Genomic DNA, 15134 nt, shown 5'->3' on the forward strand with positions numbered 1-15134 from the left:
TTCCTATTAAGATTCCTCAAATAGCTGAGAGGGCTGCGGGACTTGGGGGAGAGTCTGATGCTGAGCCTGGCTACCTTGTCTTCGTTTGATTTATAGCCAAAGCCTCCTTTCCATTCCCAGGGACGAGGGATGTAGAAGAAAGAGAAGGATGTGTGCCGGAATGAAAAGAGAACTTTTATTAATACTTGCAGGGTTTATTCTCTGAAGGCTTTTTTTTTTTTTCCTGTGGGGGAAGGAGAATAAACTTCTTGAATTTATGAAGTAATCTGTGAAAAATAATCCAGAACATATGTTCTAGATTGCGTATTTTACTCTCTAAGAACTGCCTAAGCAATTAAAAATGCACCAGGAATAGTATTAAACATGTGTATGTAATTTAAACATAAACTTGATAGTTTTGTTCTTAACTCGAGGTGTTTAGCTCTTTAAAATAGCCTGATATTTTCTATTTAGAGACAAGTTTCTACATAGTCCAGGTGTTAAGACTATCTTCCAAAACCCATCTTGTTTTGAAGAACTTTACCTTGTTTTGGTTCAGAAATGTGCATAGAAAACAGGGTCGAAAAAGAGTTTGGGGTGATGGTGCGCCTTGGGTGCTCCCCAGGGATGGCAGATCTGGTGCAGAAACCTTGGGGGACACAACGTGCTGCACTGGCCTGGTCAGTGTCAGTCTGAGAACCTAAGCTGAGGTTTGCAGGAGTAACTTTATTAAGCCTTTACCTTATTCTGAGGGTTGTGTGAATGTGCAGGCCTGTGCTGCTTTTGAGTTCACTGCTGTGCTCTCAGATATAGTAGTTAAATGTCCTAGTCCTTTTCTTAATTTTTTTTTATCCTGCCAGGCCTTTTCCATTTGTGTCTGTGTCTTGGTGCAATCACTGCACACTTTTTAAAAAGAGCTAATGGTTGGGAGAGCAGATTGGTCTCAGCTGTATTGTACCAGCTGTGAAATTGTTGCTTGGAGGTGCTGGTTCTTGCTGGATGAATCTGGAAAGTTGGTTATGTTCTGGGATTCTTCAACTCTTCTAAAACCTGAGGCTTTCATAGCATTTTTGTGTCTTAGAAGTTTGAAACAAAAATTAATGCAAGACAGGGGAAATCTTTCTTTTGGAGTTTCTTAAGAAACTTGGTCTGGTCCTAAACTATAACGCAGTGACCTATGTACCAAAGAGCTGTGGAATGTTTTCCTTTCTGTTCAGAGCTGTTCCAGTGGTAAAACACCTCATGTAGTTCCAGCTGTATTTTCATACAGGCCTGCTTTAATGTCTGCTTCCCCTATTTTTCTACACAGGACATGTCCAATCAATATTATGTTGCTTTTTCTACTGCCATAGCCCTTATGCGTAACAGGTGCTTCACATCTAAGGGTGCAGTTGAACAGCACAATTTCAATGCTCAGGTAGAAGCCACAGGTTTTGTCACTTTTAATGCTGACTTTCATTCCTCTTTCCCTGGTCTGTCTCACCTAAGAAGGCAAAAAGTCTGTGGAGTTTTAGATCACAGAGCACATTACTGCACTTGTGGTAGTTGCCAGCAGTGCTGGGGCTGTGTCATGGGCAGCACCTGCCCCAGCCCACCAGGTTGCTGTGTTACTCCTGGTGTGAAGAAATTTGGTTTCTGACTGTGTGTAAACTGAGAAAACTGTGCCTACTTGGGGCAGGGGGATTTGTCCCAAAGCCACAGTAAAAAAAGCTGTGTTGTGCCCCGAGTCTGGAACTTACTGGGGTCTTTGTTTTAAGAGCTCCTACTTTTGCTGAAGCTTATCTCCCAAAGCATGTTTTTGCCAATATATCTTATTCCACTCTCCAGGCCTAACTTCTGCCTCCTCACCACCAGAGGAAAATAAACAGGGGCACTGACATTGGCACTGATGTGCCAGTTTATCATACCCTAAACAACATTGCTATGTTGGCAGAAAAGCTGCTGGAGTGTCATTAACACCCAGATGAACCTGCAAAGTATAAACTTTTATTCTCTTTCTATTTTCTTGTGGGAAATTAGTCTGATTCAGTAGTGGAGTTCTGTGTGGTCACCTGGAAGGGCCATCAGGAGGTACTTTGGTTGTGGTAGAAAAAGATTTTGTAGGTATGAAGTGGAGGAGATGGTGGCAGTAAACATCTGGAGAGGATTAATGCTGATTTGGGATAGCTGGGATTGAAAAAGTTCCAGTGCCTTCCCTTTCCCTTCGATGCTGCTGTTTAATGAGGGACCTTGGACTTGAAGGACACCTCCACCCCGGCAGGAGTGTATTCTGAAGGAGGGTGATGTAACTGTAAACACTCACTGTGAGAGGAAAACAGCTCTCCTGGAGTTTGCATGTGCAGATTTTTGGGTAGATAGGCTTTAGTCAGACATGGTCCGTGGTGTCGGCGTGTGATCTTCAGTTAACACAGCTCTTAAGGATGTTATTGGCATCAGTGGGGTTTTCTGCTCTCTTAATCTAGCTTCTTCCTTGGCCCCACTGCATTCCTGCAGTTACATCATCCTGTCCTTCCTTCTTCCTCTGAGTTCTTCCTTTGAGAAGGGTTTCTGTTAATTGCTAAACAGATGTAAAGGTTTAATACAGAAGAACTGTTGACTTGGTTGTGGTTATTCCCAGGCTCCTGAGGGAAGTGGTGGAATCTATGGAAGAGGTAAAAATACGTGTGGATGTGGCACTTGGGGACGTGGTTTTGTGGTGAACGTGGCAGTGCTGTGTTAATGGTTGCACTCGATGATCTCTGAGGTCTTTCCAACCTTAACAGTTCTGTGATTGTGCCGTGCCTGCCAGTGGGAGTGTAACAGGCTGACCCTGCCAGGCAGCCAAGGCCAGTACCCATATTTTGGGGTAAAGTTACCTGGTCTGCACCACTGCTGGGAATTGTCAGTTTGGGTTTCCAGTGGGAACGCCAGAACTCCCTGCATAAGGAGGCTGGGAGAGGAGTGTGGCACTGGAGCAGGAGGGGACAGTGCTGCTCACTGCCCTGGGCAGCACACAGTAGTATTGTCCTCCAGAACTTGCACCCTGTTTGGATGGAAAAAATGTACCTCTGGTGCAGTGGGAAAGGATGGAGACCCGACTGACCAGAAGTTTTTGCTGTGCCACCCTTTGGTGTCTCCAGTGCCCAGTGTTGCCCATGACCCAGCCCCTTTAGGGTGGTGTTTTAGGTGACAGCAATTATGAATTGTGGGTTAATGCACGTAGCTTCTGTAAAAAATATTTTGCCCCCTAATGTGTATTTATCAGACCTTCTAAAGAAACGAGTGGTTGTTAGATTTGGCTATCCTAATTCTGTTAAAACAATTGCATTGGGATGCAATGCCACATAAAGCTCTAAGCTCAGGACTGGCACCTGGCAAGGTCTGATTTCTCATCTTTGGGTGCTGTTGTGGTTGTGTGGATGTGGTCAAACTACAGTAAATGAGAATAATCAGAATTTGTCTGTGTTACAGAAGGAAATCACTGCTGTCTTGCAAATGTAAGGGATGTATTTGTGTGGCACAGCACCTTGAAGCAGTGAACACTGCACACAAAAGGTGTTGTCCAGGGGAGATGTACACAGTGGATACTACGTGAGCTGTTCAGGTTGTACTTGGTTGCAATGAAGTGCTTCAGGGTCTCACTGACCTGCCCCCTGAGAAGCCCTTCAGAACAGCCCCACACGTTTTTGCTGGAGATGTTGAGTCTGAAATAATGGTTTGGTGCTGCTGGCAGCAGTTTAAAGCAGGTCACTGAAGCTGAGTGGTGGAATAAGAGCCGTGCCCAGGTAAAGGCCACTTGCAGAAGAGCTTGTTTCTAGGCTGCAGACTTAGTCAGCCTTGCTTTGAGAACCAGGACCTCCCTCCTTCTGGACTTGGTCACAAGGTCAGCTGATCTTCCTCTCGAGGGTGGAGGAGTTTGTGTGTGAAGTTGCCTGGTGACATCTCTGGCAGATCCCAGTTGGTGTTGGGACAGCAGCTGGGGAACATCAGCACCTATTTGATGATGCATTTAATGGCTGATAGCTCTTGCAGTGTTTTCTCTAAAGCTTGGTGTTCATGGTATTTTTTGTTTGCCTGAGGTCTTTTGAGTTGTTCTTTGTAATTGTGAAGGTTAGAAATTTGCTGCTGTAAACATCAGGATTATGTTCCTGTTGCAGTAAGGGCAGTGCTCAGGGCAGAGCCCATTCCTTAGTGCCTCTGGTCCTTCTGACCCTGTTAGGTGGTTTTTTAGTGACATCTGGGCAGGGCTGGGACATGTGGAAGTGTCCTGAGGTACCTGTAAGTAGGCAGTGGAAACTGCCCAGCAGCCAAATGTTTGTCCATAACCAGGATAAACTCATGTTCTGAGGAGAGGCTTCCAGGTAGCTCATTTCCTAGGGCTGGTTTAGAATTGTGAGTGTTGCACCAGAGTGTATTCCCAGATCTGCACAGCCCCGTTGAGAGACTCTTTAATCACTGGTGACCACCCCAAGTCCCCTAATTGTGTTGAATTTGTTGGGGTCTGTAGGAGGCCAGCACTTCAGAAAATCGCTGCAGTTCCTGGTGGAGGGGTGGGCATGTTTAAGCACTGTGGTGTGGGAGGGTGAGCCCAACTTCATGACTTGTAAATGGTTTTGTAGTGCATAGGATAGTACATGTGATGGCCCACGTTCACCCCCAGGTGCTCTGTCTGCCTTGGGAATGGGAGCAAGTTACCTTTGTGTGTCATAGCACCAATACAAAGAGCACAAAAAAAAAAATCCCACAAAAGAGGAAAAAAACCCCACAAAAACAAAAAAACTCCAAACAAAGCAAAAAAGCAAACAAGCCAGCATCGTGTCCTGTGCAAGTCCACCAGCTTCCTAATTTTCAGTGTAATAGAGATGTGAATTTAAGATATTAGTGCTAATACATTTCAGCAGCTGCTCGCTCTGCCTTTGTCGAGAGCTTGGCAGAGTGGCTGTCACCACTCCAGCATCTCCCTGCCTCTCTTTTATAGACTTGAAGTGGCCATAGAAGTTTTGAGCACAGGTCTTGTGGAGATGTTGGAGAACATGGTGGCTGGTGGTGTGTTCCAGGCAGGCTCTGTCACAGCTCCCTGGCTTCTCTTGTAAGGTTTAAGGGGGAAAAAATCTTCAAGTTTGGTACAATCTTTGTTTCTTTGACAGCTCTCTGAGACAGCTGTGGGGGGCTACAGAGTCGTCAGGTCCAGGGTGTGCTTGAGAGTTGCATCTCCCTGGGAAAGGAGATGGTGGGGTCCCCTCCACAGGAGTGAGATTGTGTCACCCCAAGGGGTGTGACACCCAGTCCTGAGCCTCAGGCCCTGGAGCTGCTGTTTGCTGGCCACCCAGGGTAAGGAGTGCTGCCATCCCCTACCATGTGCTCATTATTTGCAAGACAAATCCATGGAGTTGTGCTGGGAGGGTGGCAAGTGGCAGTACAGAGATGGGGACAGGAGCTTTGAAGGAGATTTTACCCAGTCTCATTACCAGGCCTGGTATGTTGTAAAACTGCAGTCTGAGCTGGAAATCCTGCAGCATCTCCTCACTAACATCGACCTGGAATTTATCTGGCTGTCTGCCATGTGCTAAATAAACCCCAAGCCATGTTGGAGGCTCCTTCTACCCCCTTGAATCCCAGGCCAGATTTTCTTCTGTGGAGGTTTTTAAGCGACCACTTTTGGAGCCCCTTGAAACTAGATACGAATGGGAATTCCTGCAAGGCCTCTCCAGCCTTGCTGGCTGCGACATCCTGGAGTGAAAACGTGGCTTGGATTGAGGATTGGTTGGTTGGTAAATTAGTACAAACCCAGCTAGTTCAATTTGCTAATGAGCAGTGAAGAGGTTTGGGTAGGCAAGAATGTTCCATACAGTGAGGTGGAGGTCTGCACCTCTGCTGTGTTCTGGTGATGTCTGGAAGAAAATCTGAGTTGTGTGGTGTGGTCTGACTTCAGACTTGTTCTTGTACTTTCACCTTCCTGCTTTTGTGGGTTTTTTAGGATTCTCAAATTCTGTGTTCAAGCAATGCCTTTTATCATTTGTGTCTTTGCAGTGTCCTGGCACTTAAACTGTTGTCCTCAGAATTAGGACTTGGCTCGTATCACTGTGGCAGAAGCAGGAGTTGTCTTTCAGCTGGAAAAATACAGAGTTTGATTTTTCCTTGAAAGCATTTAAAAACAGCATTCTCACGGTGTCCTAGCTGTTGTTTGCCTCAAACTTAATCATGTTGCTTCCCAGTAGGAAGGAGTCAGGTGCTCACACAGAACCTTCATGTGCTGTTGTCCAAGGGGAGCTGCCAAGGTTGTTGTGCATGTTTTGGTTTAACTTGTTCCCGCTGCTATCCAGCCTTTGGTTCGTGTCTCGCCTCCCTTCCTAGCTGAAGGAGACTCTGATAGAATGGAGGAGTGATTCATGCTGAGGAAGAAAATTATCTCTTATCTAGGTTGCCTCTAAGCCAGTCCTGCCAGAGCCGACTTTATCCTTGAGAGGCTGGAAAGTTGGTCTAGAAGGTAAATATTTATTCTTTAGAGTGTCTGACATTGATCTGCAATCCAGGCGGCTGCTGCGGTTGCCGATGGGAAGGAAGCTCTGCTCATCCGTGTTCACACAGCACAGTGAGGTTCAGCCTGCACACGGAGCAAAATCTGTTCTGGAGGAGTGAAATTAAAAACTTCGCAGAAATTTTTGCAACCTCATGGACTAAGTAGTGTTTTCTCCCACCTCAGTAATGATAGTCTGTAGGAGAGAATACTTAAGGGGTCTAGCTCCTGACTTCTTCACTCTTCTAGCACTGAGATTCCTGGGAATGGAGGCTGTTAAAATATCAGCACTTCTCTGCAGCTTAGAGAAAGTCACTGGAGCTTTGCTAAGTCAGCTGGGAGGAAGATCAAATGCACTGCAGTGTGGCTTCTCTTCAGGGTTTTACAGCAGGACACTTGGGGAAGCTTTTGTACGACCCAGTGCAATGTTTGCACATCTCTTCTTTTAAAAACTCTGGTGGAATTTCTGCATGGCTCTTCACAGCCAAGCTGCCCCTGCCTTGGTGACTGCCCAGAATTCAACAGAAACAGAAAGTGAAACTAGGTGGTCTGTTGGTCATCTGCTGAGATGTGCAGAAAATGGAAGAGTTGTATAAATGCTAAACCAAATGAACTTTGCAGTCCTGTTATTATCATCTTTATGGAGAAAGCTGTCAGGGGTCAATATGAGCCAAGCCAATTCTTGCATAATTAGCTCCATACAATTACATGGTATTTAGTGATGTCTGGCTTGAGCTGTAAGTTCTTGTGTATAACAGGGAGTTTCTGATGAGAACATGAAATTTGGATGTCCAGAGTGAATATGTTGCAGTTAACCTAATCATTTCAAATCTTTTCATGCTCCTTTAGTTTCTGTCTTAAAGGTCATTGAAATCTAGACCTGGGATGCCCTTTTTAGCCTTTACACATCATCACTTGGTGTTCTATTTTTGAGCACTTGCTGGTGTTGGATAGGAGGGGAGCTACCTTAGAAGCATTTTGTAGCATTTATGTTTTATTTCCTACTTTTTTGCTTGGCAGTAGTTCATGCTCTGCTGATTTTTTTAGGGATACGACTGGAGGCTTGAGCCATTGGCTGGGTGTACCTAACCACCAAATCACTTTTGCTGCTCCTTGGACTCAGCAGAGGAAGTCCTTCTGGCTTAACCTGAGCACAAATCTAAGATATCTCTAGCCCAGAGCTGAGCACTGGCACAGATCATCTATTGACCTAAGCCACACACCTTACTTAGGACTTGATCTTGTGTTGAGCCGTGCCTAAATGTCTTTTCCCCTTCCTCCCGTTGAAATGGGCTTGCTCTGGCTTTGGGATATCTCATTTGTGTCATGGCTTCTGTGTCATTTTACAGCCCATCCTTTCTTGGAAAGGTGATGGAGCTCCTTTCTGACTAAGAGCGACGGAGCTGAGCGTTACCTGTGTGTGTAATTCACGAGTGGGTCAGTTTTGCACAGCGCTCAGCAGGGAGCTGGATGTGCAGCTGAGCCTGTGTCTGTGTGTGTCTCTTGCAGCTGACCCTGTGTGTGTGTTTCTCTTCCAGAACAGGGCAGTCGGGCGGCCCAAGGGGAAGCTGGGCGCTGCCTCTGCGGTGAAGCTCGCGGCCAACCGGAGCACGGCGGGCGCGCGGCGGCGGAGGACGCGATGCCGCAAGTGCGAGGCGTGCCTGCGGACAGAGTGCGGCGAGTGCCACTTCTGCAAGGACATGAAGAAGTTCGGGGGGCCTGGCAGGATGAAGCAGTCCTGCATCATGAGGCAGTGCATAGCTGTAAGTGTATCCTGGGCCTGCAGCTCGCCTGCAGGGTCCTTTCCTCCTGCTGTGTCTCCTGGGTGACCAGGTGTGGGGCTGGGAAGTCTCTAGAGTGCACCAGACAAAAGTGTGTGATCCCTGCCCTCCCAGCTCAGATCTCTTCTTTCCCAGTGCTTCTCATCCTCTCCAAATCCTAAACCAGAATGCTACTAAAACGTAACAGGATAGCTTTCCTTTTAGCAGTATAGAGGTGGAGATTGTCAGTACATCAAAAATTAGCACTCAAGACACTCTCTACTCTTCCCCTTTCCCCCCCCATCCCAGAGTTTGAGAGTTCTGATTCTAAGGATGAAGAGATTTGTTTGGTTTGGATGTTGGAATTTCCTAAGAAAAGCTGCCCTGCAATCATCTGTGCCGTGTTATCCACACAAATTAGCATGAGAGAGATCCTTGACTGACAGCCTCCAAGATTTTGGTGTTGATGACCCCAGCCCCAGGCTCCCAGAGATCTGAATTTCAATTTGTTTGCTGTTACTTAGGCATAGAGCAGAGGGTCTGAGCTGGATGAGGCAGAGAGCCACCAGTCCGGGGTCTTGTCTTCCTCAGGGACTGGGAATGGCTGTCAGGGAAAGAGCATCAGAACAGGGCAGGCAGGCAGTCAGTTTCCTGGGCTCCTGTGACACATTACTGAGGAGCTTCTTGAGTCACAAGCGACAGCTTTCTGTTTAACAAATATTGACAGATTAATCTTCCATTAAGTTGTTCAAGCAGCTTTTGAATCTGTAGCTGCCATGCTGACTTGTGGAGCTTCTTAGGTCTCATGTCTGCAGTGACTCTGTTCAAGGCTAAAAATCAGCTTTAGTTTTTACTTTAATTCTTTAGAAGGTCTTGTTTATGCTGTTGTTATGGGTTTGGCTTTCTTTTGTTGTTGTTTTTTAAGGAAAGGAATGTTGTTTATTCATAACTGAAATATCACCCTATCTATACTGATTTCTCTCATTACAGTTCCCTTCACTTAGTATTTGGGGGTTTTCTTTTAATTCTTAGAAGATGACCAAAGTGGAGGGATTAAATTACTTCACCTAACAGTGATAAAAAACTGATAAGCACTTAAGGTTTCCAGTAGTTGCTCCTGGTAGCTCACTCCATGTTCTGTGCCAAGCTCTGCTCTGTTCCTGACACAGAGGATTGGGTTCAGCACTGCTGGATCTTTCAGTAAAGTACACAGAATATCCACCTTTCTGCAGAGTGCTTTTGCAGCTCAAGTGTCTTTTCTTTGAACACTTGATTTCCTGGAGTGTGGCATGAATTGAACAGCATGGATGAAGAATTTATTATTCTCCAGGGGCAAGAAATAGTGAAATCATGCTGCCTTTTTAGTGGAAGGATTAAATTAGGGCTGCAGTGTGCTTTCTCATCCTCACTGATGAGGGAAACTTTCATACTAAGCTGTTTCACTCTCAGTAACGCAGGCTGAGCCTTTTGGAGATGATCTGGGCTCTCTTCTAGCTGAGTGTAGTCATCTTCTGTCTTCCAATGAGGATTTATTTCTCTTCTTGTGCCTAGAGTTTTACTTTCAGTTAGGAGAGAGGTAGCCAGGGGTTTCTGATTATTTGTCCCATCCTCACGTGCACTGACAGTGACTTCTCTGCACTTTTTAGGTTGGTACAAATATCAGGGAGATTATTACAAATTCTTAAAGCAGCAAAGGCCCAGAAAATTAAGGAATTGAAGTGTTGTACCTTTCAAGCTGCTTTGCATTTCTGTAGCAATCCTGTTGGCTTTGCTCTTGTTCTCTAACAATTCAGCAGTAATAATATCCAGCAGCTTCCAGCCAGAAAGACCCTGCAAGATGCTGAAGCTGTATGGAAGTAATGATCCCTACAGTTCTGGGATTGTGCTTGCCTTGGTTAATAACACTGACAATATTAACTAGACAGACTTTCATTAAGCTCAGAAGCCTTCAGAGAGCCCGTGGTCCTGCTGTTCAGAGAGCAGGAACCTCCTCTGCATCACCAGTTCCATCAGGAAGGGAAGCAGGAGTGCCTGAGACACTGCTGCATGGAATAGGGCTGGGAGGACACGTTGTGACAGCCCAGCTGCTGTTCCAGCCCATCAGTGGGACAGAGGCAGTGGTGGCACAGAGGAGATTGCCTGGACACCCTTGCTCCCAGCAAGAAAAATTGTACTGCTGTTTGCAAAATGCTCTGTGCTCTAATGGCTCACTACAGCTGGGCTTCCCCCTGCCTGAAACTTGCTGAAGGATGCATTGGTGATGCTGAAATTTGGGTTGGTGTGCAGGTATTCTCATAGGGATTGATTCACTCCATCCACAAGAGATCCTTGCTGGGAAAAGCCCCATCTCTCCTTCAGCCTGTGTGGTAGTTAAGGACTGGCAGCATAATCGATTGCACTTCCCTTTGTGGGCAGCTTAGGTTCTTCCTTTTCTCTTTTGTAATGAGGTTTATACCTTATTACTGCAGACCAGAATTTTGTTAATCATTAGCAAAAAGGTGGCTTTTTAATTAGAGTGGCATTCTGTGCTTTGACATGGGTGACAGGTATGTGAGATGCTGCAGTTCCCTTTCTGCCTCAAAGAAAGAAAAAAAATCTTTGTGATCTCACTTGCGACACTTGCAGGAGAGAATCCTCTTTCTAAGTGAGCAGGGCTTTTTGCAGGGCTCAGGTTGGGAGCAGGGCCCTGGATAATGGACTGCCAGTCAGGAAAAGGGCTGTTCTTGGTTCTGTTGTGGGCTTGCTGTGAGACCTGGATCAGGTCCCATAACATCTGTCTGCCCTGCCTGTAAAATACGGGAGCTGCCAAATTGCTCCTCGGATTGTGAAACCTAATGGATGTGAATAGTGCTGTTCCAGGGTGATTCTTTCCCCTCCCATTGTACACTGGTGAAGTGACTTGCATGCCAATGTTTGTGTCAGCTCACAAATTCAAGGAACCCACCAAAAATGCATTTTCATCCATCCCAGTAATGTTCCCTGAGCCTGTATTGCTACAGGGTGAAACGTGTCCTGTGGAGCTTGATCTGGTACCCAGCCCTAATTTGCTACAATTTTTTTTTGCCTTTGTGTCAGTTTGCACAATAATTTATCTCCTCTTTGAGATGAGGATACTGTAAATGCACATTGAGTTCTTGTGTTTCCGTGTCTGCCACATCTTGATCAGTTCTTTCTGATACGTGAACAGCCGGTGCTGCCTCATACTGCTGTGTGTCTGGTGTGTGGAGAAGCTGGGAAGGAGGACACTGTGGAAGAGGAGGAGAGCAAGTTTAATCTCATGCTAATGGAATGCTCCATTTGTAATGAAATCATACACCCAGGATGCCTTAAGGTGAGTACAAGGATGTGATACATGTTGGAAACAAAAGCTGAATTAGTTATCACCTTAATGTAAAAGTGATGCACAGAAATTGGGAAGCTTTTAGGTTTTCATCTTTGGACAGATGAGTAAGTGAGCAGAGAGCAGGTGTGAGGAGCAGGGTGAGCTCTGTGGCATGCACAGCCCTGACAGCAATGTGACAGCATTCCCTGGGAGCAGGGACCCTGGCTTTGGACACAGCCTGCGTGTGTGAAGATCGTGTGGGTTTGTTTCTTTCTTTTTGCCCCTTGTTTAAGGGAGTGAGGTGTTTGAGTTGGGATGGGGAAGGCAGGGCAATCTGCTGTACTTCAGGGTGAAATATTCCCAAATCCATGTCAGTAGCTTCTTCCTGAGTCCCACGAAGTGCAGATGAACAATTGGCTGCTCGTGTAGGTCCCGGCACAGATGTGCCTTAGGGTGGCAGCTGGCTCTGAAGATGTCAGGAGCAACTGTTGGAGCAGGAGTGCAGCTCTGGAGAGCAGCCTGAGCGAGTGGCAGGCTGCAGGAGTGCTCACCCTTGGCTGACTTGAGTCCTGTGAGCAGCTGTATTCTTTGCTGCTAACAGAAGTGTCATTTTGGGCATATCTTCCTGCATTAGCATTGAGAAGCTGCCTTTCTCCAGTGCTGGTTTCTTTCAGCTGATCAGCCATTTCCTGCTGCTGATTTGTTTATGGTTAAAGTGATTTGCCAAAGCAAATGTGTTCTGACACACTGTGCCCAGAAAGGAGCGTTTGGGCCCTTCTGGGCTGTCTGGGAGGAGAGGTGTGTGTGTTCTGTGCAGCCTGGGGTGAAGCTCTCCTGGCCTTTCATTTCTCCTGAGCGGTGCTGCTCCAAGCTCTGTGCTGTCATTTATTAAAACAGAATGTGGGGAGCTGGCAAACCAGAGCTGTGCCTTCTCCCTGATTCATGGAGCTGGTGCTCAGTTCCTGCCACAGATGGGTTCTGAAAAGGAGCTTTGCTTGTTTGGCTCGCTTAAAACAAAACTTTGGGGGCTGAGGAAGCAGAGGAAGGAGCTGCTCATTTTCAGAGGTACCTTAATTTTGCTTTGCTGTTCCATCCCTTGCTGGAAGTGCCCTGTGCTCCCCCATCTCTGCCTTTGCAGTGTCAGTGGCACCTCAGGGCTGAGTTCAGAGGACTGTTGTTGTCTAGTGGCAGCTCAGGTATGACTTCCTCTGCCCATACTACATTTGGGACTAGTACAGGATGTGGGCCAGATCTGTGAAGTCAGGCAAGTGCTGGTTGTTGTCTTACACATGCGTGGCGTTCTGAGTGTTCTTTTGGTAACCAGGAACAGCGTTGCTTTGGCTGTTCCTGACAATTGAGCACTGGGAGATTTACTGTGTGCCTTGTGTGCCTTTTATTTTGATTTCTCAGTGCTTCTGCTGAGCTGAAATGGTGGGTAACTGGTAACTGGTGCTGTTGATTTCCTGAGGCAAAAGAGCACTGGTAGAATTTCAGAATCATCTTGGAAGGTGAGATGAGACTGCTCAGGAGAACAGCAAAAGGAAAATGGAGCCTCTTCCTTAGATCCTTCCTTGCTCTTTATTCCCAGGTTCCATGATTTCCTGCAAGGCAGAAATCTCTAGCCATGTTTACATGTTGCTCAGGCCCCTGAGCCCTGAGGATGGAGCCCATAAATAGCCTTTGGTGCAGCCCCAGCCCCAGGGCAGCTGCCTTCCTGTCCCACTTGGGAAACAGCACCATGGGAACTGCTGGTCATCTCCAGCTAAATGTCTGGCAGATGTACTACTGGGGGAGACTGGAATTAGCTGGATCAGTGCAGATGTCCTTTCCTGGCTTATTCCCGTGTGGAGTGAGTTCCCTCCAAGGTGCCTCTCCCAGAGCTTGTGGAGTAGTTTGGTGCATGCAGGGGGTGATTTATTCTCCAGGGCAGGTTGGTTGTGGTTTGAAATCCCTCTTCTTCCAGCTCCCTCATTAGGCTGTTCATGTTCTGGGGGTTTTTCTCCATGATACAGCAGTGCCAGAGGACCTCTCTGAGGAGTGAAATTAAGGGTGGCTCAGGTGTATCTGTGCCCTGGCACACTGAGCCTGGAGCTTCTGTGGGGGCCCTGGGTGCCACAGCACCTGCAGTGCTGGTGTTGGAGCTGTGCTGGGGACAGCAGGATGTTCCATGTCCTCAGAAGCGTCACAGGAGCTTCCTGACAGCCTTCTTTCCTTGAAAATGCCACACCAACACAAATGCTTGTTCTGCTGAACGGGTTTCTTATGAAAATGATCTTGGTGAGAGTTTCGCAAGCACAGCGCTGCTTCCAGAGGGAGCTCATGAGATTTTGGGATGAACACTGCCTTTCATTGTTCCACAGTGTTTGAGTTGAACCAAGAGTGGTGAATTTTTCTTGCTTCATCTCAAATTGCTGGCTTTGCTGGCTAGCATGTCTGAGTGCAGCATCTGATGCTGTTTCCTTAGGGAGAAGGGGTTCCTTTCTCCACGAGGAGCCTGTTCTTTTCCATCTCAGCTGAATGTGGTGATAACAGTGGAAATGAATATTTAGGTGCCTTGTCAGAGCAGCAGGGATACAAAAGCGTTTTCCAGCACAGCTTCAGCCCAGGTGTGTCTCACTGCCTGCTTCAGTCTGGGCACTGCCAGAATTCATGGCTCTCCCTCAGGGATGCCAGATCAGCGTCCTGGGGTCTCCATATCCCTACCAAGTGGAGTCCCCAGCACGAGTTCTGGTGCTCAGGTCTGAGCTGCTGACCCTGTGCTGCAGGTAGGTTTCTGTGACGCCTCACGCTGTGCCTCAGACACCCACCTGCTGTTTGCAGCAAACACTCAGAGCTGGCTCCCACCCAGCCTGAAAGGCTTGGGACAGATTCAGTGGCAGGTTTGTGTGTGTCTAATTAGTTTGCTTACAGTTCCTCACATCTGTTCAGTTCCTTAAACTTCACAGAAGGGACAGAGCTGTAATGCTTTCCCTTCAGCAGCACTTGTTCTATATTCAGTGCGGGAAATAACTTGTTCCCAACTTGGGCTTGGGCCAGGAATTGTTCCCCTGAGGCAGAGATGTATACAACAACTCCTGGAGTATCTTACACCTACCATGGGAAAGAAGGTTCAAAGGCACACAGTTGTGATAAAACCAGTATTTAAATTCTGCCCACTTCATTTACTTATTTATTAACTCCAGGAGTCTTGCTGAGAGACTGACATGTCATCACTCTCACTGGATGGTGAAACTAGAATGGCTGCTGTCTGGCTCAGGGACTGGAGGAAGCAGTTCCTAAATCCAAGGGCTTGCTCCTGCACAGCCAGTTCCTTTTCCCTGCACTGGGAGGAGAGGAGGAAATGTTTTAGAAACATGAAAAATCTGCAGATCCCTGCCCATGCTTGTTCCTGTCTCCTGCAGCCACACTGTTGCTGCCAATGCCCAGCTGTTATTCTGGACAGCAGCATGTTTTTGTTGTCTACAATAGTAATAAATCAATATTTTTCTTTTTTTTCCCCCAAGTTATTTATTTCTGAGTATGTAACAAAATCCTTAAGTGGGAATGTGCCATCAGTGAGTGTGTGTGTGTGGAGGGT

At 46.8% G+C, this 15134-nt stretch overlaps 1 protein-coding gene across 6 annotated transcripts in view; it reads left to right on the forward strand.

Annotated features, from left to right (window-relative positions):
* KDM2B (lysine demethylase 2B) overlaps positions 1-15134 on the forward strand; it is a gene marked incomplete at its 5' end in the record, with an annotated part of 103802 nt that overhangs the window by 79218 nt on the left and 9450 nt on the right. For all 6 annotated transcript variants that reach the window (XM_084217571.1, XM_084217567.1, XM_084217566.1 and 3 more), the window contains 2 exons: positions 8014-8238; positions 11423-11566. In XM_084217571.1, the coding sequence (XP_084073697.1) occupies positions 8014-8238; positions 11423-11566 (369 nt within the window). The remainder of the gene's footprint in view (positions 1-8013; positions 8239-11422; positions 11567-15134) is intronic.

This window comes from Fringilla coelebs (genome assembly GCF_963513975.1).
Source record: "Fringilla coelebs genome assembly, chromosome: 17".
Taxonomy (NCBI): domain Eukaryota; kingdom Metazoa; phylum Chordata; class Aves; order Passeriformes; family Fringillidae; genus Fringilla; species Fringilla coelebs.